Source organism: Rhinolophus sinicus, chromosome 1 (assembly GCF_057876585.1).
Source record: "Rhinolophus sinicus isolate RSI-liver-muscle chromosome 1, RSI-T2T, whole genome shotgun sequence".
Classification (NCBI taxonomy): Eukaryota; Metazoa; Chordata; class Mammalia; order Chiroptera; family Rhinolophidae; genus Rhinolophus; species Rhinolophus sinicus.
Genome location: NC_142501.1, coordinates 89,495,501 through 89,520,255, shown reverse-complemented (window position 1 = coordinate 89,520,255; position 24,755 = coordinate 89,495,501). Strand labels below are relative to the sequence as shown.

At 49.0% G+C, this 24,755-nt stretch overlaps 1 protein-coding gene across 3 annotated transcripts in view; it reads right to left on the bottom strand.

Moving 5' to 3' along the window:
* The window catches only part of CRACR2A (calcium release activated channel regulator 2A), a 133,082-nt gene that overhangs the window by 47,642 nt on the left and 60,685 nt on the right, over positions 1-24,755 (bottom strand). For all 3 annotated transcript variants that reach the window (XR_012493823.2, XM_019756945.3, XM_019756948.3), the window contains exons 3-6: positions 20,290-20,401; positions 19,008-19,191; positions 15,251-15,397; positions 1,314-1,404 (exon numbers count right to left, since the gene is read on the bottom strand). Coding sequence is in view for 2 of the 3 variants with exons in the window: in XM_019756945.3 (XP_019612504.2) it covers positions 1,314-1,404; positions 15,251-15,397; positions 19,008-19,191; positions 20,290-20,401 (534 nt within the window). In the remaining variant the exon portion in view is untranslated. The remainder of the gene's footprint in view (positions 1-1,313; positions 1,405-15,250; positions 15,398-19,007; positions 19,192-20,289; positions 20,402-24,755) is intronic.

Below are 24,755 nucleotides of genomic sequence, written 5' to 3'. Positions count from 1 at the left end.
GAAATTCTGACAAGTCTCCAAAGGGCTCTAGGTGAAGAACAGCGACGGCTTTTTCTGGAAATCATCCAGACTCCCTCTCAGTTTGAATGGCATCTGTGATAATAAATGGAGCTGTACTGTGAATAATTAAAGCGGCCTACAATTAAAAATTGGTTCAAAACACCTGCATTAAGGAGGGAAGTGGTTGTGACAGCAGCCCAGGCTCAGTGCTGGTCTCTATGTTGTGGCCCCCAAAATCTATATGCTGAAACCTAACCCCCGGGTGACGATATGAGGTGATTAATGCCCTCATAAAAGCAACCCCGGAGAGCGTGCTTCCCTCCTCCAGCACGTGAGGATACAGAGAGTCAGCAGTCGGCAGCCGGAACATGGCCCTCACCAGAACGGCACCCTCATCTCAGACTTCCAGCCTCCAGAATGGTCCAAAGTAAATGTCTGCTGTTTCTAAGCTACCCAGCTTGTGGTATTTTTGTAATAGCAGCCCAAACTGACAAGACAGGAGGCCAAAGTCCTTCTGCTGAGAACCCACCAAGGAGACAATCCAAAAATGGATAACAGAGAGTTTCTTGTAGCTTTGTTTTATGAGTGTGTTCCAAAAGGACCCTGCTCAGAAAAGGAGAAGATTTCGCCAGTTCTGACTTCCCAAGACAAACAGCAGGGCTTGGTAGGAGGCTAAGTACCAGACAAGGAACAGGAGATATAAATTGAAATTTTCTCCCATGCTCTCGGAGGATGGTGGGATTTGATTTGTTTTGGGTACTAAATTTCCTAGGTGTCTAGGAGAAAAAACGGGATGTACAGCCTCTAATGATGGTCCCCTGGGGGAGCTACTGGGCATCGAGAGGCATGGGTTGGTGTATTTGGGTGGGCCTGCCATTTAGGTCTGGGGACCAGCCAATGTCAGACCCAGTCTTCAGGATGCGTTCACTGGTAAAGCACGCACCTTCGTCCTTTTGTTCATTTATTCGTTCACTTGTTCATTTATTCATTGATTCAACTATTGAACACCTACTATGTCTCAGGCATGGTCAAGGTGCTGAAGACACAATAGTAAGTAAAAGACAAAGATCGCTGCTCTTGTGGAGCTTACAGGTTAGGAGGAGGAGACAGACCACAATCAATAAAAATAAACAAGGACACTACATGCCATGGTTGACGGTGACTAGTGCCTTGAAATGAATAAATAAAGCAGAGAAAGAAGGAGTCAACAGTACCATGGGTGAGGCACTGCAATCTTAAATTGGGGGAGGTAGTCAGAGTCTGTGAGATTTCATCCCGGCCCACAGAGCCTTGCCTCAGGACGGGACTCTCACCTTTAGCAGAAACTGCTCCTTCTCACTTTTGATTTGCTGTTCCATCTCCTCATAGAGATGCTGGATTTCTTCATCATAAGCAGCAATTTTCCTGCAGAGAGGGCAAAAGGAGAGTCTGCTGAGGTCTGCACTGAATTCCGTTATCCCACAGAAGCACGTCCTGGAGGTGGGCACCAGAACCCCACCTGGAGCTGTGGGTGGTAGGGTGACGTGGTGATGGTCAGGTCAGCCAAGGCTGCAGGACCAGTTCCTCAGGATTAGCTGACCACAGAGGCCAGTGGGACTTCTCCTCCTATCTCCTGGCCATCACTGCCCAGTGACCCACTCCCGGAAGCCTCTCTGGCGCCATCTTCCTTTACTCCGCTTTATGTCAACACCAAGCCCCTGGCCTCTGCTGTACTCACCTTCCCTTCTGCCCACTGGAGGGGAGGTGACCCTTATGCTTGTAGGCAGCATAAAGTTGCGAGGGCTTCTTTTCTATTTGGCTTCTTGGTTTGTCTTGTTTCCACCCTGGATGTGTCTTCTCTACCTGGCCATAGCAGCACTGTCTGAATTGCACTGTCACAGGGCCCCCTCTTAAAACTGTGTGCTTAAGTTTGTGTGATCCACATCTCATAAGGTCTCACACGATTACATGATAATGACAACCACCACCATCACACCCCCTGCAAAGGAAGGGGCCACACCTGTCCGGGTGCTCATGCCCTCTAGGAATGGGGCCACAGGCAGACAGTATGAGAAGGGCAAGGTTGGTTAAAGGCTGGTGTGATGATGAGATGGCCACACCCCCACCCTCAGCATCGTCTCCCGATGTGGAAGAGCCTCACAGGACGGGAAGGAAGTTCCTGGGCTCTGGGCTCCTACACCAAGAAGACAGTGGCTGTGGGGACAAGGTTGGTAGGTCACCCTGGGGTGGTTCCTTCCTCTTTCCCAGTAATAGATCCTCCTTCAAATGCCCCCCCCCCCCCCCCCCCCAATTCAAACAGGAAGGATGAGGCATTAGTATTTGACCCGGGCCGGGAAGTCACCACACTAACACACTAACATTCCCGGGGACTGCCTTTTTATGCCTTTTCTCTGACTTGCAGGAAAGACCTTCTTCCTCACTCTCTACCCTCTTCCTCTCCTGTTAAGGGGACTCCAGGCTCCAGTGAACAGGCTGATGTCACAGCTTTCAAGGTCTGTTCTGAGCACGTAACACACATGTATCCTGCAAATTTTGGCACTTGCATTTCTAAACTCAAATGATGGCAAGCCCCTTCTGCCCTTTACTCAAGTAAGGAGACTTAAATAATTGAGGAAATGGCCCTGGCTCTCAGTTCTAAGAGGTACTGAGGAGATTTCTGAAGAAAACATCAAGGATGGGAATGTATTTATTTCCCTGAGCCTTTCAACATTTTAACCCCTACCTCCCTGTGTCCCTATGTCCACTTGGGACTCTAATCCAGTGCCAGCTGTCCCTGCTGCCCGAAGCTGTACCACAGCCCACTCTCCGCACCTACCTCACTTGCTCCCTGTGAGGGAACATGTACACCACACGCACAGACAGAGCAATGACTGGCATCCTTCCAACTCTACAGAAACCACAAATCTGACCCAGACACAGGACTGGTGTGAGTCTCCACGGTCAAGGTCACTCATATCAGAGCACCAGCCTCTGAGCTCCCTTTCTTAGCTGTAGCCCCAGAACCAGAAACCTGACTTGGAGTGAGCACAGCAATGGCTCCAGCATGTGCTCGGCAAAAGGGGACAGTTCTCCAAGGCTTCCATGGTCTGGAGCCCTGGGTTTATCACTGTGTTACATCCCGGGCGTAACAAAGGTCTTTTGGGTAAGAGTAAGAAATCTGCTCTCGGAAATGACAGATGGTTCGGAATGTTCCTTTTGTTCTTAGCTAAGCCATAACAATTACAAGAAAATCTTGGAGAGAAATAAGGAGCAAAGGCACCTGCTGTTAAATAGGGACACCTCAGAGATAGAAATGGATACAGTTTGAAAGAACTTTCAGAAAGATGGTCTTCCCTTGAACCCTGGAACTAGCTTTCTGTGCTCGAAGAAATTCAGATGCTAAATGGTAAATGGTGTCAAGAAAAATTTTAGATAGTGATTGCAACTATATAAATACTGGAGAACCAATAAAGTGAGATGAAAGCAACTTAAAAATTCATGTGGCTCTGTAAAAGGAAACTAATTACAGTCATTCATATAAGCTGTTCACCATTTATGCCTAAAAACTATGCAGGGCATTAATTCTATACTATCATTAAATGTGTTCCATTAACTTTGCTCTAAGTTTTACTTGATTAAATTAATAAACTCTATGTATTTCGTGCTCACATGTCAGTTTGCTAGCCATGAAGTAATTTTGCAAGCTGCTAGAACAAGAAATGGAGGGAAGGCAGACATAGCCTCTGCAAGTTGTGCACTTCCAGCCTCACTTGCAAAGGCTGGGTCCGCTGCAAAGAAGCACAGGGTGTCCAGCTGGGCATCAGTGATCGTGGGCCCAACCAGACTCATACATGGAACCCAGCCCTGGAAATGCGCTGGAACAAAGCTGGTCTCCTGGGAGGCTGCCCACGCCTGAGTGACTTCAGAGGATGAGACCGACTCATGACCAGCCTGGATCAGACACACGAGCCCCAGGAATGGGGAACATTAAGGTGCCTTTCATGCCATTCACATCACTAAAACCAGCTCAGGAGTCAGAGCCCTGAGTTGGGATCCCAGAACCAGTTCATTTCCTCCCTGTGACCTTGGGCAAGGGCTGTGACTTTAGATCCTGACATTGTCATGATGAATGACAAAGAAGACAGCGGGTGTGGAAAGCATTTGGAACTCCACAGCCCTAAATAAATGTAGGGATTATTTATTACGGAAGTTATTATGATGGGCTTCGGAAGGCAGGGGAAGCAGGTTCCCCTTCAAGGATAAAAGAGCTGCTGGGTTTGGAAAGGGTCACAGACAATCAGGAAGATGAAGAATAGAAAGCTTAGTCAATAAAAATTGCTGTCAGACCAATCGGGTAGAGACAAGGCTGTGAGAGCAGGAGCTGCAGAGCCCAAAGCCTGCATCTGCAGGGAGCTCTGCAGTGGCTGTGAGAGCAAAGATGGTGAGAGACACTATGAAAAGATCTGCACACATCGTGTGTGTAATTCCAGCCAGGCACACCACATCCTGCCATCAAAGGAAACAAGCAACCAATTATGCCTGCTTAGTATATACATTTTTGTTGCCACAATTCCTAAAACCACTCTTATTGCCTCACGTACACAAACACAGATGTTGAGTCGTCGCCATGAAGGTTTCCCCATTTATTCCAACCCTCTCTTACCCTCCTTCTCTGGACTCTTAGGACACCATGTCTTTATCTGACATTTAATTTTAAAGTCCTGAACAACTGTTTCATTTGGGTTTATGCTGTCTCAACTAGGTTCTAAACAGTCAGATATTTATATCACCCACAGGACCTGGACTCAAAATGTTAATGCTAAAAATCTGTAAGAAATCAATTTAAGACTTTGGACACAAAACTCAGAAGCCCAAGGAACACAGTGGGGGAACACCAGATCCCACGGGAATTGAAGAATTTCAGTTTGTCTGCTTCAACCACCTATTTTTCCAATGGTAAAATCCTTGCCACAATATCCCTACCATGTATTAAAACAAACTAGGCTAGAACGCGTCCAGTGATAGAAAATTTGCCGGATCTCTAAGCAGCTCTTTCATCTTAGAATATCCTGGCTCACAGAAATATGTCTTTCTATGACCTTGTCCCTGCTCTGCATAAAAACCTTTCATATATTTGAAACAGCACTAAGACTTGAAGGAGTAGGCTTGCGTTCAAGCCAGGCCTCTCCGCTTCCTCTAACCATGTCTCACACGGAGTTTTGTTTTGTTGTTTTGTTTTGCTTTTGTAAGTCCATTGTTTTACTCCTCGCTGAATGGGCTCTAATTTAGCTTTCTCAAGCCATGGAGCCTCAAAGTGAATACCCTGTGTATGAAGTCAGATCAGTATAGGTTACAGCTGGAATATTACCTCTCTTGTTCTAGATGCTGCATATTTATTCATGCAGCCTAAGATCACATAATTTTTCTTGACAGCTACATCACAGTTGATGAATGTTGAACCCATTTGTCAACTAAAAGCTCTAAACTTTATGGCTGTGTGATTGTTTTTGTTTTAAAGATGATGCTACTGAATCACATGTCTCCCACTTTTTGCTTCTGCCATTGGGTTTTTAGATTTGGGTAAGATTTCAAATGTAATTCTGTTAGATTTCATGTTTGTTAGATTCGGTTCATCTTTCTAGCCTGTCACTATCTTAATGGATCCCAACTGGTTGTTCAGTGTACTCAATGACCTTCCAAGTTTTGTTGGTATTTTCAATTTTCAATCGTAATGTAAGCTACATAATCTCTAATGTTGGATTTGATTACTTCTTTTATGAGAGTTATTTAGAAGAGTGTGTTTTTTAAAATAAACAAACTATTAGTTTCCAGTTTTATTATATTATAATAAGAGAATATTTACATTTTGGAATCTATTAACCTTTCCTCTGTAGCCCAAAACACTATCAATTTTTATATAAGTTCTATGAGAAGAATGTGTATTTTACTGTAGGGCACACAACTCTACATTTGTCTCTTAAATTAAGCCTGCTGGTTGATGGCTTCAAATACTATATATATATTTAATGTACTTTTCCCCTGATTAATGTGTCAAATTGGAGATAGGTTTGTTAAAGTCTTCTAAAATTCTTCTAAAGTATTGTTTTTATCAAATTTTCTTTGTTTTTATAAAAGTTTCTGCCTTATGGATTAGGTTGGTGCAAAAGAAATTGTGGTTTAAAAAGTTAAAAATAATTGCAAAAACTGCAATTACTTTTGCACCAACCTAATGTTTTGCTGCTATGTTGTTCGGTGCATAAAGGCTTATGTCTGTTGTATCCTTTTTATGGGTGGAACTCTATACTACAAAATATTCCCCCTTATCTCTCTTATTCATGTCACTGGTAAAAAATGTTGAACCACGCAAGGACTGCAATCTGTAATAGAGCTCTCTGAGCTATTAATATTAATTAATAACATGTGGGCATAAATATTAAACCTGCCTTCTATTAGTCATTCTCAAACACTCCCCTCCACACACACTTTCAGGGCAGCATTCAATGATTTCATTCTCTGCTGTCTGTGTCTAGTTATTTTGAGCTACATGGGGAGGAGGAGACAGAGAAGAGATAGATGAACGAAAAGGGAAGGAAAGAGACATAAGTTCTCAGGTGGACAGAGGGACAAATGTGTGAAGGAGCCAGCCAGAGTAAATAATAGTCATGCGCACTAGTATTGATTCTCTGCTTTCTACTTTACTCTGATGGCTGGATGGCTCCTTTAGCAGATGTCAGGGCAGTCTAGGTCACAACACCCCTGCTGACATCCATGACCACTCAGAGTTCATCAGACCCAGAGCTAGAAGGCCTCAGTTCAAATGCTGGTTCTGATATTTATAAGCTTTTTGTCCTTGGACAAGTCAGATTACCTCAGTGAGCCTGAAGTTTTCTGTATCTGGAAAATCAGATGGCATTATGTACTTAGAAAAGGGTTGTGAGGATTAAAGAAGAATACGCATTTGGAAGTGTCTTCCACAATAGGTAGCAGATAGACTGCATTTAATAAATTCTAATTAAATGAATTCTCTGATTCTGCAGAGACCTGCAGACATCATTTTGTGAGTTGCTACTCTACAATTCCTTCAGATTTTAGCCGAGAGGCAAGTAGAAGCTGAAGGGGAATCATGCAGCAGCTTGGTGTATGTGGTATGAAGACCTGTTCAGGAAGGGCGATGCGTTAGGAAACAGAAGACACGGGGAAGGACCTAAGCTGGGGTGGCTCAGCAGAGAAGAGTAAATGTGGAAAGAGAGATCCATAATATCACCACCAACATTAAAAAGTACTGATTAAGACCTTCGTACGGCAACAATCTGGGTAAAATAATTCAGCCTTATGGAAGAGTCTCTGCACACCAGGAATTTAGCATCTGAAAGCACCAAGTGCAATGCTAAGGCAGCACAGAGGAAAGGAACAGGCAGTAGCCTCACACCATGAAGTGATCTCACCCCCCAGGGCCTTGCTGGGTTCCAGCTGGTAGTAATGCTGTGACTGCAGAACCCTGACTGGACGGAAAGTGGAGGGAGCTGCCTGCTTGGGTCCTGGGCAGGATGGTGGGGTTGTCAGGGGAAACGTTACGAAAGGCTGAGTCCAGGAAAGGGAGATTTTCAGCTGTGAGAGGAAGGAGTAACAATTGTGTCCTGAGGATGCCATATGGGCAGTGATGCATCTGAAAGAATGAGTCCTACTAAAAGCCAGCATGCAAAGCACAGGTCCAACTTAGAGGATGAAATGCCACTGAGAGTGGCAGACACCCCCTCTCTAAATGAGGAGCATAAGTGTCTGTGTGTGCACGTGAGCATGTGTAGGGAAGAGAGTAGGGGTGGGGAAATAGGGATTCTCATGAAATACAAGGCTTAGGTTCTGAGAGGCCTTCACAGATAATTTACAGGGAACTGGAAAGTGAGATGTAGTTAGCAATAATTAGCCCTGCCAGCCTCCCACGGGGACTGTGAAAATTAATTAACCTTCACAAAGTGCTTTGCACACTGAGAGTTAAGGTACCACACTAGAGTAAAGCATTAATACTCAATACCACTCAGGTTCCCGCTAATGACACATAGGCCAAGACCTTCCGGCTCTAGAATATTGCTTGGTCAAAATATGTTTTTCCCGTTTCCTCTCTGCTTTGTCTTTACTTCGGAACAAAATCTGGTCAGATTTTGGAGGGTTTCAGAAAGTTATCTGGTCCACCTCCTGTATTCTAGGCAGGGGTGTGCTGAAATCATCCCAGGAAGAAAGTACTTTCTCCCTTCCCTAAATTAAGGTATAGTCTTGACCTTGGATGGAACAAAAGACATTTCTCTATGTTTTACATTAATTTCACAAACTTGAACTCAAGGAAGACCTTCAAAACCGGCCACTGGCCTTGGAGAGCAGTCATTCTGATCTCATGTGTTTCTGTGTGGGCGGGAAGTGATCTGATCAACATCTGCTGATTTGCAAAGTCTGGTGAAAGGCAGATGCAAAGGAGAAAGAATCCCCCTTCCCCATCACAGACGATGAGCAGAAAAAGCTCATGTATTCCCATGTTCTTTGTTTTGCATGTGAAGAAAATGAGGGTTTGTCAAAGCAGTGAAGCTACCAGCCTGTGGTCACCCAGATTCCCTGGCAGGGGACGGGGGAAGGATCTCATTCCCGGTCCTATGTCCCATCCACAACAGCACACTGGTGTTCCAAGCATCCTAAGTTTAAAAACTGACAACTCCATATGTTAGTGTTTAGGATTGTCAGCGATCCAAATTCCATCTGGAGTCTGTCAATTGTGGCGAGAGCAGAAACTGGAGCAAGGAATGGGCTCACTGACTGCACTACAGCGCTGGGCAGGGCCCAGGTCACGGCAGCCGCCTGACTCCCTTCCCTTTGTCTCCCCCACCCCTGCCCCACATGCACTGATCAGAGTGAACACTCTGGATTGGAACAGTCTCAATGAGTCTGCTATTTGTCAGAGAAGAAATGGAAGCACGTTCAGCCTCAGCCAGCTTTGTGGTTGAGGTGAGAATGGTATGGAAGAGATTCAGACTCACCACTGCCCCCTGCCATCTTCTCTCGGCAGCTGCAGTCTCTGGACAGCAAGGAGAAACTTACAAGAAAAATCTTATTTCGGGTTTTCTTGTCCCCCTGAACTCAGTCTCTCTTGGACTCCAATTGTGTGTCTCTCTCTCTGCCTCTGTCTCTCTCTCTGCCTCTGTCTCTCTCTCTCTCTCTGCCTTTGTCTCTCTCTTTCTGCCTCTGTCTCTCTCTCTCTCTCTCTCTGCCTCTGTCTCTCGCTCTGCCTCTGTCTCTCTCTCTGCCTCTGTCTCTCTCTCTCTCTGCCTCTATCTCTCTCTCTGCCTCTGTCACTCACGCGCGTGCACACATGATTCAAGTGGAGCTTAATGAAAGGAAAACAAGCGTTTGTAGAAAATTCTGCAAAGGCTGTGAAGTCGCCAATTGAATTTTCAAGATGGATGGTTTCTCCCTAATTAGATACTGCTGTCTTGTATAAACCAACTTTGCAGCTTTATCCCATCCCATAAAGCAAACCATTTTTCATTAGTCAGGTTTACAAATGATGCCCATGGAGCATGCAGAGCACAAACAGTCCTCACCTTTCCAATTGCTCTCAGGGCGATGGTAACCAGCGTGCTGCTGCCTCACATAGTAACACACCAATGAAACACAGGTGCCCGGCTACGCCACAGCCTCATCACCTCTAGCCCTCATCGAGAACTTCTTAGCCTTAGCCTCTGAGCAGGAGTACAATTACAGACTGGAAGGGCACTCTGGGTGCACCTATGCAGGCTGATACCTTCTGGATAGACAACCTAGAGCAGCATCTCTCAAAGTGTGCTCTGTGGTCTGTCTGCACATTCTTGGGCCTCTCCCGAAGACATACTGATTTAGATTCTCTGGGGGAGGGACCTAGGAATCTACCTTTTAATCAAGATTCTCTGCTCATTCTGAAGTAAGCTAGCATTCGAGAACACGCAGCTAAGGCCCTCCCTTCACAGGTGGCACATATGGGCCCCCTGTCATATATATATGTTTTATTTGCTTGCACTGCCAAGGAAATGATGACCTTCCCAAAGATTCTCAGGTCCCCAAAGCTCCACATTGCAGAACACAAATTCTCAGGCTTATGTCAGGGTGCCAGGGATCATAGTTGGGCTGGCAGGCTGTAAGACACATTATCTCCTGGCTGGACATGGTCCTAGAGCCCGGGGAAATCACTCTGGACGGTGGCTGGGCAGGGTCTACAACTTGAGGGCCCACACGCTCCCAAGAAACTACCTGAGGCCCGACTCAATTGGACAAGGAAAGACTGCACATGAGGAACTGATTCCAATGAGGGCATGCCAAGTTTGTCAAGGCCAAATGTGGTCCACTGGTGATAAGGACTGGTGGCCTGGGGGACCTGCCCCCTGGGGGACCTGCCCAGGCCATGGAGCTGCAGAGGATTGAGCCGGGACAGGCAGAGCGCAGCCCGTGGCCCTGTGGCTGGCCTTTGATCTACAAAGCACATTTCCCCCCAGAGCTCAAAGCACGCCCCAGACACAGCCTAATTCATCCTTACCCCCAGCCTGGGGGTTAGATCCTTGTAAAGAACCCAATCAGGTCAACTTATCCAGCAGATTCCAATTCTGGTCAAAACCCGGAATCCCTCAGAATATATTATAAATGCAGACTTCGAGCCCTGATCCCAGACCAAGTGCATTGGGCCCTCCCGGGTGGGGCCTCAGCACCTGCCAGTAATTCTGGTGAAAGGTCCAAACCGACTGCTGCCTCCAGACAGCACCGTTCTATATCTGGAGAGCTTAAGCTTTTTTCCAGGAAAATGTCATTAGGGAGGATGCTTTCCATGGCAAAGAAATTCCTAATTCTGATGGCCAGAAGTTCTTCCTAAGTCCAAACTCCATCCCGCACGCTAACTGTAAAGTTCTCTGAGCGTCTGCACAGCAGACACCGAGGAGAGTGACAGTGGTACAGTGACAGTGGTACAGTGACAGTGGTACAGTGACAGTGGTACAGTGACTCCCACCTCCCGAAGAGAAGTGGCAGCACGATGGGAATATACCTCACTCAGGAAGTTCAGCAGAGGAACTGGGCTTTAGCCCGAGGTTCCTGCATTTGACCATGTCCCCCACCTCACAACACGGGGCTGTGGCTACTTCCCAGTGGACACGCTGTAGAAGCAAACACTATATCCAGGATTCTGACTCAAATCTGAGATTTCCTCAACCTCTGTCCCAAAGGACAAGGGATAGGAGATCAAATGCTCCCAGACTTGCCTCTTCCCTGTTCCCAATATGCATGTTAAAAAGAAAAAAATGCATGGCAGGGAGGTAAGGAAGGACCAGTTTGTTTCTGACAATGTCCCAGAGGCTGGGTCACCACGAGCCCTCCCCAAGCACTTGATTCAGCTGCGCCCTCCTGCCTTTCAGAACCTGGAGGTGAGCCTGGAGAGGGAAACGGGGTGGGCCTGTTGCGTTTCCTGCAGCACAGCTGTAAACCCTGAGGGGCAGGGTCCAGTCTGGGGACCTGGGGGCAGGACGTCCGGGTCCTGCCTGACCTGGTTGAGGCCAGATTCCGCCCGAGGTCAGTCCCATCTCCTCTGGCCCAGTGGGAGAAAGAAACGAGGTATGTGGTTTGGGAAAGAAGCAAAAGCTGCTGCTGCCAGTGGCAATGCCACCTAGTGTTTCAACAGCACGGGAATTTTCTGGTGAGCCTCATGACAGAGTTTTTCTGTGTATAAGCTCTGGCTCATGGTTGTGATCACAAATTCCCCGAAGATAGGGACTCTCTATTCCCTTTGCTTAACTCAGAGCCTGGCACAGAGTAAGTGCTTGTTAAATGCGAGCTACTAGAAACACGTGGACCGTATCTCCTGGTAGCTGGACCCACAGCGGTAATGACCCGAGCTCTCATCACCATCTCTGGGACAGGAACTCATTTCCCAGAGGGAGTTGAAATGTTATACCCTGTACTGAAAAGCCAGCCGTGGAGGAGCTTGGGGCATGGTGTCAGTTCTCAGGATTCCCCAGCTCCAGCCTGAACCAGACCACTCCCCAGAGTTTCCTTTCTCTTCCTTTACCTCCTGGCTATGACTCTCCTACATACAAGCCCAAACCTCCAAACTCGACTCCTAGGTGATGTTCCAGAATCACCTAACCTCACCCTGAGTCATTTGTAAAGAATTTCATTTACATATTTGATACCCTATTGGGGATTCCAGTTTCCTGTTTGACTTCTCAGGTGTAAGGGCCCTTGTGGATCATCTGGTCTAGTTGGCCCAGAAACGGGATGTGACCAACTTTTTCTTTTTTTTTTTCTTTTTTTTGTCTTGAAGAGAAGAGAATAAGATAGATTCTAATAGAAAATATCAGAGCATGCAATATATAATAACAGTGAGCACCATTTCATGAAAAGTTTCAGTTAAGCACACTTATAAGTGTATGAAAGTTGCAAAGTCAAGTGCATTTATTTCAGTGAGTTACAATCACAAAAAGTTTGAAATACACCAATCCCATTCTCTCGTTACCAATAAGGAAACTAATGCACAGAGAGGTAAAGCAAGTTGCCTGAGCACACACAGCTGGTCAGTGTCAATGCCTGGACAGGAACTCAGGTTTGTCCTCTCCTGTTGCAGTGCTCTGCTCACTACAGCCTGCAGTTCTCTGGTTCTGCACCCAGAAAACACCCCTGAAATGGGACTGGCCAGAGAACTGAGTCCCCAATCCCACCAGAGCCCCCCAGCCAGGAGTGCGCCTTCCTCTGCTGACCCCAGGGCAAGTGTAGCTGGCAGGGATATCAACAGGCAACGGTCACAGAGAGCTGGAACCTTTGGCTGAGAGCTAGTCTTGCACATGCGGCCAAGAGTGACCTTGACTTTCATCTCAAGAACTTTCTAAGCAATCACTAAATTAGGGCAAAACTCCGGCAGAGGCCACTTTAAGATGGATGTAAGGGTTAAGAGGCACTGCAGCAAAGCAGGAGCTCTGGGCAGAACAGGTCCTACAGGTGAGATTCCAGCAGTGGGCTGGGTCATTGCCTACCCATTTAGATTGTGACCCTCCCCTCTTTAGAAAACAAGAGTACCCTCCACTCTGGGGGGTGCCACCTGACTTTTGCTGGGGTCAGAGGGGAGTGGGGGTGTGCTGAGGGTCAGAAATGAGTCCATCCCCCTCATGTGACAGGTGGAAAACCATGCTCAGAGAGGCCAGAGACTTGAGCAAAGTCACAGAGCTAGCTGGTTGGAGAGCTACGCATGACTCACACCCAGAGCTCCTGACTCAGCCCACCCCACCCACCCCTCCACCTCCCCCCACCCCGATTCCCCTTCTCCAATCCACACATAAAGCACCTGGACATCTTGTTAAATTGCAGATTCAGTAGGGGCGGGGCGAGGCCTGAGATTCTGCATTCCTAAGAAGTTTCCAGGCGATGCTGATGCTGCTGGTCCCTGGACCACACTGAGCAGCGAGGCTCTACACGTGCACCATGCTGTCTGGGAGGGCAAAGCGATCCTGCAATTTCACCTCTGATTGTATCAAGACTGAAACTCTCCACTTCAACCCAGCAAATCCTCTAAGATTGACAAACATTTAGAACAATAATAATTATTATAACATTCGTTGAATACTTATGTGTCTGCCAACACTGTTTCAAATGCTTACATGTATTATCACATTTAATCCTCACGGCTCTATGAGATGGATACTATTATCATCCCAATCTTACAGACAAGGAAGGTGAGACTCAGAGAGGTTAAGAGAGTTGTCCTAAGTCACACAGCTAGTAGGTAATAGGTGGCAGAGCCAACACTCAAATTTGGATCTGTCTGGCTCACGGCTCAATCAGCTAAAGACTATATAGAAGTGTACCCTCAACACCTCCTTTCTCCAAGCCTTGGGGGCCTTGCCCCAAAATGCTCATAACATTCCTCTAACCAAAACGTGTTCCCTCCAGCACTACTTGGCCACAACTTTCTCATAACTCAGGATCCTGAAGATCCTCTTTTCCAGAACTGGGTACACCCAATGGACCTCAACAAGTTATTTTTAGAGTTAATGTGGGGGAGGCACAAATGCAAAGGAGCTCGGGGTAATGTGCGGATAGCTGATCTACACAGTAAGACACATGGCGATCGCATTTTGCCATAAATTGGGGCTTGCGTGCTTCCCTAAGCCCGTGTCCACACAGCCTGTGAACACTGCCCCCAGGAGGCAGCGCTGGGCACGAGGAAGCCTCCGCACGGAGGGGCGGGGCGGCGGAGGGGCGTGGCCTGCGTTGGAACTGTGGGGGATTCCGGTGGCATCTGAGCGCGTCTCCGGTGGGGGCGAGCGTGCACGTGGGGGGTGGGGAAGCAGGGCACGCTTCCGGGCTCGACCCAAACCCCGCCCTGCATTTTGGCTGCACCTTCAGGGTGACGAATTAGTTACCCCGTGTTGCCCAGCGCACGAGCTGGTTGCTGTAATGTAGCTTTGATGTGTAACGTGTGTGGACAAGCACAGCGCCGCCACGGCCCACTTATTCCCACAGGCAGATGGGCGTCATCAGGCTGCCCCGCGCCGTATCTGTGCCCTCGGGTGCCGGCTGACTCCCATTCGATTCCTGGGCAACCTCGTCCGGTGTTGCTGTTCGCTTGGCCTGGTCCTGCCTCCTCCGGGCAAAGCAGGACTCCTAGAAATCACTAGTTATCTGGAGAGGTCCTGGGCGCAAAGAGGGCAGAGGAGAGATGTGACCCCCTGATGGGACGGAGTGGTCAGGAGGGGGAAACTCAGCCGACTGAGGGCCAGTCCAGGGTTGGGGGCAGGTCTGTTATGCGGGGGTCTTCCTGTCCAGAGGCAGGCAGAGTGTTCACCTCGTCTGGGGTGCCAGGCTATCTCTGTCTGTGAATCCTGGCCCTGCCTGTGTGTTCCGGGGCGTGGTACTTAACCTTTCCCTCAATTTCCTCATCTATAAATGCCGATAATAATAAATAGTCCAAATGAGCTAGTGTTCATAAAGTATTTAGAATAGTGCCTAGCATATGGTGAGGACCTAATACATGTGAGCAAGGGCTTAAACATAGAAAGATAGATAGATAGATAGAGAGAGAGAGAGAGAGAGAGAGAGAGAGAGAGAGAGGATAGATTGATTGACTGATTGATAGATAGACAGACAGACATAAAGTGGCAGCTATAGGGCTGGCCCCGACTCTGGCAGACAGTGATAAGGAGGTGTCACAAGAAAAAGAGCACTTTGTGTTCCTGTCCTTCGCACATATGTACAGAGAGCAGCTGAGGGTACCCACTTTTTCAGGGCGCACTCCAGTTCGTTCTTCTCCTCGTGGGCTTCTTGGAGCTGCGAGAAGATTCTGGTCAGGAAATCCTCGAAGTTGGACAGTAAGTGCGGTTCGTCCTTCTTCAGCTGCAGCCAGAGCTGCTTGACATCGCTTTCACTGCAGGAGGAAAGGGACATACACATGGGAGTGTGGAAACGAGGCTTTCCCGGAGCGCAGGTTCCCAGATGTGAAACTGACCGCTGGAAACAACGGTGTCACCATTATGACAACGAGAGTAGCTAGCATTTCCCGAATGCTTGCTGTGTGCACATCAGCTCATTTTATCCTCACAGTAACCTACGCGGCTGTGCTGCCGTCACCCATTTACAGATGAGGAAGCAGATGAGGAGAGGTGACGTGAGTGACTCAGGCCACTCAGCTGGTAACTGATGGGGCCAGGAGGCAACCTCGGGGCTGTTGGCTTCTGTGGGGGCCTGCTTCTCTGCCTCGCCTGACCGCTTCTACTGTCCCATCTCTCTGATGGGCTGAGGGTGCTGGGTATGCACAGCCACGTGCTGGGCACACCTCAGATGCCCGGAAGCAGAGAGCAGGATGGGAGTCTGGTGCATGTGAGGACAAATGCTGGAGCTACGAGAGAGTGTGTCACCCTAGGAAGCTAGGGTGACACACTCTCTCGTAGCTCCAGCATTTGTCCTCACAGCTGAGAGGTAAAGATGTGCCATCTGATGGATGGCAGAGAGCAACTGTCACTGCGGGGAATGGAAGAGAACATGCAACACCCCACTGGGCCCTGGTGGCACCGGGAATGACTGGCAGGTGAAAGAAGGGAAGGAGCAAGTCTGAAAGGTGTGTGTGCACACACGGAAAGACAAACAATGTCAGGAGGGGTGGAGCAGGCAAAGACAAAGACACAGGGGACCCCAGGCACCCTGGGCACATGTGTGCACGCACGGCCACAGAGAGACAAAGACACGGGGGACTCCAGGCACCCTGGGCATGTGTGTGCACGCATGGCCACAGAGACACCGAGGCTCATGCTGACCAGCAGGGAGGAATGGGACACACCTTGGACCCTGCTGTCCTCTCTGGAGAAATTCAATGATCTTCAGGCAATGATCTCACTGAGCCAGAGAGCAATCTGATTTACACACCATTGAATTCTAAAACCAGAAACCCTCAGGATAAAGAATGAAATCCTCTGTGTTGGTGTAACCAGCACTATATTTGAGGAACTTTCCTCAGGAGTGATATTTGATAATGCCATGTTAGCAATGAGCCTGGGGCATAGACGGCACTCTCTGAGAAATAAACCTACCTCTGGTTAGTCACCTCCTCATCTGTCTCATCCCTGCCTCCCTCCTTCCCTTGCTCCACCCCATCTAAACACGCACCAGCTCATCTAGACCACCTATCCACCTGGCAGTATGTCTTATCTGTTGAGAACCCAGCACTAAACTGGATGATATGAAGGAAGCTGGGAAACGAGAGGGGGGTCAGGCGTGTCCCCGTTTCCCATAATGAGTTTGTTTCCCCCGCACAGAACTGCTGTGGCTGTCCACTTTGGCATATAGGCACCATCGAGATGGCACAACAGGTTCAGAGATGAAAGGCGGCAGGGAGATGCCACGATGGCCTCCTGTCACTGTGGCACGTTGCTCCCCTGATGAAGTGCGTTGTAAAAACCAAGATCCATCTTGCTAGTCTAGGTGTATCCATTCGCATCTGCCAAATTCCTAATGTAGCCTGGCAGAGCTGCCCCCCATCAGCTAGTGTCTGGGGGGGTTGCAGACCCACTTGACCTTCTCCAAAGCTCTTTGAACCACTAGTCATGGCCATATAACCTCCCCCCATGTTTCCGGAGAAGGGACAAGTCTTTCAATGCTTGATGAAAAATAAGCCAGGCCCATACGCTGCAAAATCACCCAGTCAATCCAACCACCAAAAAGAGTTGGGAGTCCAGATGTCCAGTCTATGCCTGGGGTACTCCTCCTGGAAGGACACGGGTGCAGGGCGAGCATGGGTCCTGCGAGGCCCATCTGTCCACACCTGTCCTCCAGGACAGCCAAGTCGTCACAGCCTCCTCGATCTGCTTCCCCGGGGCCCCACGGTCATGACAGTTCCTCATGCTGGAACTTCACCCACTTCCTTCTTGTTCCACTTCAACGTGGATGGAAATCGCTGTTCACCATCTTCTGCGTATGAAACTTTGTAGACCACTCTTGAAAGCCTCCCCAGAGCCTTCTCTTCTCCAGGATTCCTCAGACTGACTCAGCTCTGCACAGGCCTTTCACGTAGGTCCTCAGAGAAACAGCTGGTGAACTCTCGGGGTTTGACAGCCCTGCCAGGAGGGTGGCCGTCCTGGCCGTGATGGGTGGGCTGAGAGGCGCCTCTCTTTACTCTGGTCCCTTGGCTCGCCCACACCGCCCTCTCTTCCCCCCTCCCACAGGAGGAGGCTTCATACGGGCACCAGCGGTGGTCTGTGCTCTGGCCTCTTGTCCTGGGAGAGGCTGAGTGAGGTGTCTGCCTAATGAGCTTCTCACGGAGCTGCAGCCCCACCACAGCCATCAGCCCCACTCCAGCTCTGCAGATCTGGCCTGCAGCAGAGCTCCTGCTGCTGCCACTGTCGTTCCACTTCCTGTGCGAAGCCTCCCACAGGGCTCTCTCCTAGGCCTCTGCCTGTCCCTTCCTTGTTTGGCAAAAGCTCTTGCCTGACTTTCTCAACTCTGACACAGTCTGCAAATCATTTGCACAGCCTACATTTGCTGAAAACTTCACAGAGCAGCAGACACTTTCTTCGGCCAGTGGGCTGTGTGCAGGCCCCTTCTTTCTTCTTCCTCTTTGTCACCTTCCAGTACAGTGTCTCCTCTTCCCAAGCTCAGGACACACCAGCTGCAATCCTTAGGCCATTCCCACCCCTCATGACACCCAAGACCTAGAGACCCTGAAATGGGAAAAGGGGACAGGATGCATTCCACGTTTTTCAAGTCCCTGTCTGGTTTCCATTATTTATACCATCACGCTTTTAGTTTAGTTAAATTTAATTTTATTTTACTTTCGTTTCGTTTTAATTTACGTTACTTTTTCTTATTTTATTTTATATCATTTCATTTTGTTTTAAATGTCAGGGCTTAGATCCACACGTCTCTTTATTCCAAAACACATTTTGAAAAAAAGAAAAGAAAATTGGGGTATTGTTTTGTTTGAAGTGCCAACTATCTAAAATTTTCAGATTATTCCAGTAACTGGTAAAAACTGGTGTTTCCTGCCTCAGCTTTCTGATGGGTTTGGTTTAGTTCAGGGATACAACGTATGAACACTTCCACGTAAAGAATCTTTGCCGGGAGCCTGCCACGGGTGGGGTGGCTGGGACGCACTGCAACCCCAGAGACCCTGGGTTGGCTCCAAGGGAGGTGGCAGTGCTGGCGAGCGGATGGTGAGGCCTTAGGCAAAACTCACCAAAAACCGTCAAGGCCTGGCACAGCTTCGATGTGTGAGCCTCGCTGAGCTGCGGACTGTGCTGACCACATAAGTGACGAGAGTGGGAGACACAGGGAGAGGGTAATGCCCGTGCAGAAACGCATCCAAAGCTGAGACCGCCCAGGACCATGACACGCAGACAAATCATTGCAAAGGACAGGCTGTGTGGGCCAAGACCTGCAGCTGGCAGCTCGGAGCTTGGGGCGTAACACATGCCGATGGCCGAATGGACCAGATAAAGAGGCTGCTGCTGGGCTGGCCTCCACCCCCAATCACTGTGATCACTTACTCTTCTAAAACCTTCTGGGCTCCAAGTCTGTCCATCAGCATCTGGAACTGGGCTTCCTCCTCTTCGTCCATGTCACCCAGATGCTCTTCCCCTCTGGCCTGGTACACCTGCTCTTCCTGGAGCTGGGCCATCTGTTCACCTGCATCTTCCTCACGTGGCTTCTTCTGGCTGAAGAAGAAGTGACCTGGGGATGCATGGCACAAGAATCTCAACTGGGCAATACTCACCCAGGAAGACCTTTGCTTTCTCACTTGCTGTGAATCATTTGGGGTTCATCTGAGAGAAGAAAAGGGGAAACCCCCTACAGCACAGATCCTTGGATACCATGTTCTGGATTTTGTGTCTTTCCTACTTCCAAGAGATACTGCCAGAGATGCTAGAACCTGGGAAAGGTAGGATGCATGGCAGGTACCGTGGCACCTGGATGGTTCTTGATTCTTTAAAGTCTGGCTCAGAACTCATCTCTTCATTGATGTCTTCCTACACAACCGGACCTTCCCTCCCCTGCACTCCCGCAGCTGCCTGCCTATGCTCCATGCTGTTACCATCTCGGCATCCTGACTCCCAGCCTCGCTCTACTTCACATTCACAAGTTACTCAGCGGTCCGGGTGCACTTTTCCATACGCAAACTGCCGGGCAATACAGCAATCTGCCACTTACAAACTCACCAAGGGCAGGAAGGGCATCAGATACTCCTAAGTAAAGTGTATGTACAGCACCTTGTGTGAGCTAGAGGAGTGGTGGAACTTACCTGCTGATATCTGACCAGTATTTGCTCTAACCCACATTAGATCAGTGTGGCTTGATGGCATAGCTAGTTTCTTTGTCTTGTTCATGGATCTCAGTGCTCTTTCCTCCCAGTTATCTTGAGGATGATGGGTCTATTCAAACCTTCCCGACATTTATCTGACGCTGGCACCCCTCACCTTGGAAGACTCAGCCAGACTCGGTCGGAGTCCTCCCGCTCTGCCGTCCACTAGTATTGAGGCAGAGAGGAGAGGCTGGAAATCCATCTCAGCTCCCCATTTTGTGCCAGGCCTTCTGCCAGAGCTCCCTTGCATAGCCCTCGGCCTTCCTGGGTGCCAGGGGACTTGGCAGTGATGGCGTGGTGAGCAATGTGTAACAGTGGTGTGAGCAGCCAAGGAGGATGTATGAAAAAAGGCCCTCCTACCCCAAATGCAGAGCCCGGAAACTTCAGGAAGGCAGGAAAGCTTGTGCTCTAACCTGACATCTGGTAGGGTGGACCCACACCCTGGGGCCCCAGAATCCATCAGAACTTACTAAAACCAGTGGTGAACTCCTCTGGGGTCAGATAGCCGTTGCCATCTGCGTCCAGGGCATCAAACACATCTTCCAGTTCCTCCAGGCTGAGTGGCAGCTCCGCATGGAGCCTCTGCAAGCAAGCCAAACCACAGTGGTTAACCCCGCGCTGACCATGGAGGGCTGCCTGGGGCTGCGGAGCCTCTCGCCAAAAGCAGTCTAGCGATGCCCTGTCCTCCACAAGACAGCAGCTGCTGCTGAAGCCCGCCTCCCCATCCTTCCCCTCTGCGTATTCGCACGTCCATTTATGGCGTGACTACCAATATGCGAGGCAACTTGCTAAGTGAGTTACAAGTAAATAAACATGTACATATTTTTCAATATATTTATATATCATGTATAAGCATATATATTTGCATTTAATTCTTATGACAATCCTTTGAGGTGGGCATTGTTATCCCCATTTTCTAGAGAACTGTGAAGTTCTATCACCTGTCTCAAGGTTGCCCAGCCAGTAAATGACATTGCCAGGAGTCAAATCCAGGTCTGACTCCAGAGTTCACACCTGTGAAGGACTGAGACTGTCCAGGACTCAATTGTAGGATGATATGTACGCAGCACGGTGCTGTCAAGTTCAATGAGATAACGAGTGTAAAGAATATGGCACAGGGCCTGGCAGACAGAGAGGGCGAGGGAGAGGCAGAGGCCGAGGGTGAGGGCGAGGGCGAGGGCGAGGGCGAGGGTGAGGGCGAGGGCGAGGGCGAGAGCCACTGACCCACCAAGGCCACTGGGTGAATGAGTGGCAGAGCCAGGTTTGTGCCCAGTTTTTCCTGCTCTGCCCAAGCCCCCTTTCCTCTGCCCTGCTCCCTCCCCTGTTGAGATGCAGGTGTGAGTTACATTCAGAGCCTTCCCTGATGGAGGCCACTCCTGTCCCAGGGCCCCAGCAGCGCATTTGGACACACATATTGGTCCTTCAGCTCTGAGGGGGTGCTGGATAAGCCCCCTTCTTCCCTCTGAGTGACCTGCACCCATGGCAGCAGGCTGTGCCCCACTCCTGCTCCCTTCTGGCTCTCAACTAATTCCTGGATAAGATGCTAACTGCCACCGGCTTAAAGTATCGATCCCCTGAGAGTATCTGTGTTTTAGAGGGGGAACTAGCCAAGACCGTGTGTGAGGTCACAAATAAACACCGGATCTGAGTCCTGAGCTCACTAGGACCACACAGTGATGGAAAGGCAGGGCCCAATGGCTGGGATGAGGAGCAATGGGCTGAGCGCCACGCTGCCCTCTGGCTTCTGCCTGAGGCTCAGTGGCCCCGGGCCAAGGCCAATATGCATAGTTGCAAGTGTCCTTTTATACCCTAATAATCTAAGGCTCCAAATGAGGACTCCCCAAGGAGTTCATTATATATCCCAGCCCACCCTCCCCTCTCCTCCCAGTTACCCGAGACAACTGCACAAAACCGCCTGTGTGAACTGACAGCTGAAGACCATGAACACAGGGCTGCAGGAAGGAAGGTATGCACCCACCTGAACAAAAAGGAGCCTGCAGGTGTGACAGCCTGTAACACAACGTGCAAGAACCCCTGGCTGACCCTGTGGCACTCTGCTAGCTGATACGCCATCAAGTTTAATTTGGCAGGACACCCACGAGGGAGACTGTGATGCAACACAAGGTGGGAAGACAGACTGACGCGGAAGCTATTTAGAAGAATTGAATTAAATACGAATGAGGTTGTTTTTTGTTTTGTTTTTTAAGAAAGGGGAGTGAGAGTGTGTGCAAAAATTCTAGAAGTACACTGCTTAGCAGACAGCAGAATCTCTGGCTTGCCAACAACCCATAAACCAGCTGTCTCAAAAGCCACAGTAAGAGAACAGGGAGTGAGGAGGGCGTCCGATTTGCAAGCAGGAAGTCTGTTAGCTCCACTGAAACAAAAGGCATCACCCTGGAGGCGGGGTGAAAACTCAAGCTCCTGTCCTATCCAGATTCCAGTCCTTTCCTTGGGAATAGCCTTCTCCCATCCCTCCCCTCAGCCTAGGATTGCTGGACCTCATCTGAAATGCCATGTGTTACACGTGCTGGGGCTAGAGATGGGCTGGGAGGAAAGGGCAGAGGTCAGTGGGACCCTCAACTTGCCTTTTGCCCAAACCAGCCCCCACATGGTAGCTTGTCTCTTGCTAGTGTGAAGCGGGAAGAGCTCCGTGATAACCTACCTTGGGCACCCATTCCTGAATCTGACAACACCTCCGATCACAAATCCTTCCCATGTCCTAATCCCGGTCCTTCTCGTCTACCTCTCAAACCTGGTTTCCTCTTTCTGTTGTCAGTGAGGATGGGGAAAGCAATATTATATCCTCCAAGTAATTCTTACTCTTCCCATCCTGGGTGCTGCTTAGTACCACGTGCTTCTTCAGCTGCTCTGCAAGCTGCCCCATGCCACATTCTTTAACCCCTCTTTATTGGCCCTACTTGGAAAATCCTTTAGTCTTAAGAACTATAATTACCTCTTATTTATCTTTCCTCTCAGGGCTTGCAGAGCCGCGTAAAACCAACTTATTCTGGTCTTGTCCCCTGGGTACCTAGTGCTATGTACAGACAAAATTATTCATTCCACTGTGCAAATAACCTGCGAGGCTCTGAGATTTGCCTACAAAAGTCACAGCAGAGACCAGAGCTGGATGAAGAACCTGTTTCCCCCTCAGGGCTCCCACATTCCCACAAGGTCCCATGGTCCTCTGATGCATACATTCTGTAGCTCCTTATCTGCATTACCATTCCGCAGCTGCCCACCCCACCTGAAGTCTACCTGGCCGGCACCACCACTTTACTAACCTTCCAGAGATCCTGTCTCACTTACAGATCCTGTTTCACTTCCACTTCCATCTGGAAGGGCAGGCAGGGGAGAGAAGAAATGGGAGGAAGTCATCTCGCCCTGTTCACACAGCCCACAGCCCAGCCAGCTCTTTAGAATTCCAGGGCTCCTTTAAACACGGGCCTTCCTCCCCGCCTTCAAGTAAACTCTGATTTTCTGCTTTACTCTCAGCTCTGGCATCACTTCTTCAGTGAGCCTCTGTGACCACCAGGTTATACAGGCTCCCCAAAACACATTCTCTAATGTATAAGTCTCACCTCAGTTTGTATTTTACATAGTGTAGGAGCAGTTCCCTGATGAATGTCTGCTCCTTTCAGTGGACTGGTAATTCTGAGAACAGGAATCCCATTCATTTTTCCTCACTATTGTGTCCCCAGGACTTAGCCCAATGCTGACAAACATGGAGAATTTAGGTATCTGTTGAATAACTGAATAAGTAAATGAGTGACTAAGAGTGTTCACAGAGGGGGCTGGCCCGGTGGCTCAGGCAGTTGGAGCTCCCTGCTCCTAACGCCAAAGGCTGCCGGTTCGATTCCCACATGGGCCAGTGGGCTCTCAACCACAAGGCTGCCAGTTCAACTCCTCAAGTCCCGCAAGGGATGGTGGGCACTGCCCCTGCAACTAAGATTGAACACGACACCTTAAGCTGAGCTGCCGCTGAGCTCCCCGATGGCTCAGTTGGTTGGAGTGTGTCCTCTCAACCACAAGGTTGCTGGTTCGACTCTCGCAAAGGATAGTGGAACCCTGCAACTAGCAATGCCAACTGGACCTGGAGCTGACCTGTGCCCTCAACAAAACTACAAATGAAAGGACAACAACTTGACTTGGAAAAATTCTGGAAGTACACACTGTTCCCCAATAAAGTCCTGTTCCCCTTCCCCAATAAAATCTTAAAAAAAAAAAAAAAAAAAAAAAAAAGTGATCGCAGGGGATGCTGAGATGCTGAACTCCTATTTACAGAACACTGGTCTAGACTCCTGACCAGCACTGCTGTTGGTTGCCGGCAAGGTCTTATAAATGGGATTTTCCAGGACCTGGCCCAGAGTGCATTCCTGCAGCAGCAGTACTGAGGGTTCAGGCTCAAGAGCCATTGAAAAATGCTGTATTTGTTGCACTCCAGCCAGACCCCTCTACCTTCCATGTCACCAGACCAGTAACATGTCTCATGCAGATTAAAGTGAATGTTTGCACAGCTTTGAACAGGTCTAAGAGAACACTTCTTAAAGAGAAAACTAGAAGAGAGCCACCTTTATGGTCAGAATTCAAATTTCCCTCCTTTCCTGTTTAGAGCTCTGTGCCAGCACCAACCACTCTCTTCCCTGTGGTGTAGCTCAGTTTCCAGAACCAAATATCTTCAAGGTGAGGATGTGAGGTCCAGGAGGCAGGAGCTACCTTTTTTCTTCTCTCTGCTTTGATTTGCTTGGTTCGGGCCGATTCCTTGGTGTAAACTAGGGCTTCTCAACCTCTGTACTACTGACATCTTGAAGTGGATAATTCTCTGCTGGAGAGGGAAGTGGGGGAGGAGCTGCCCTGTGCGTTACAGGATATTCAGCCACATCCCTGGGCATTACCTAGCAGATGCTCGTAGCACCTCCTTCTCCGGCAGTTTCAATCA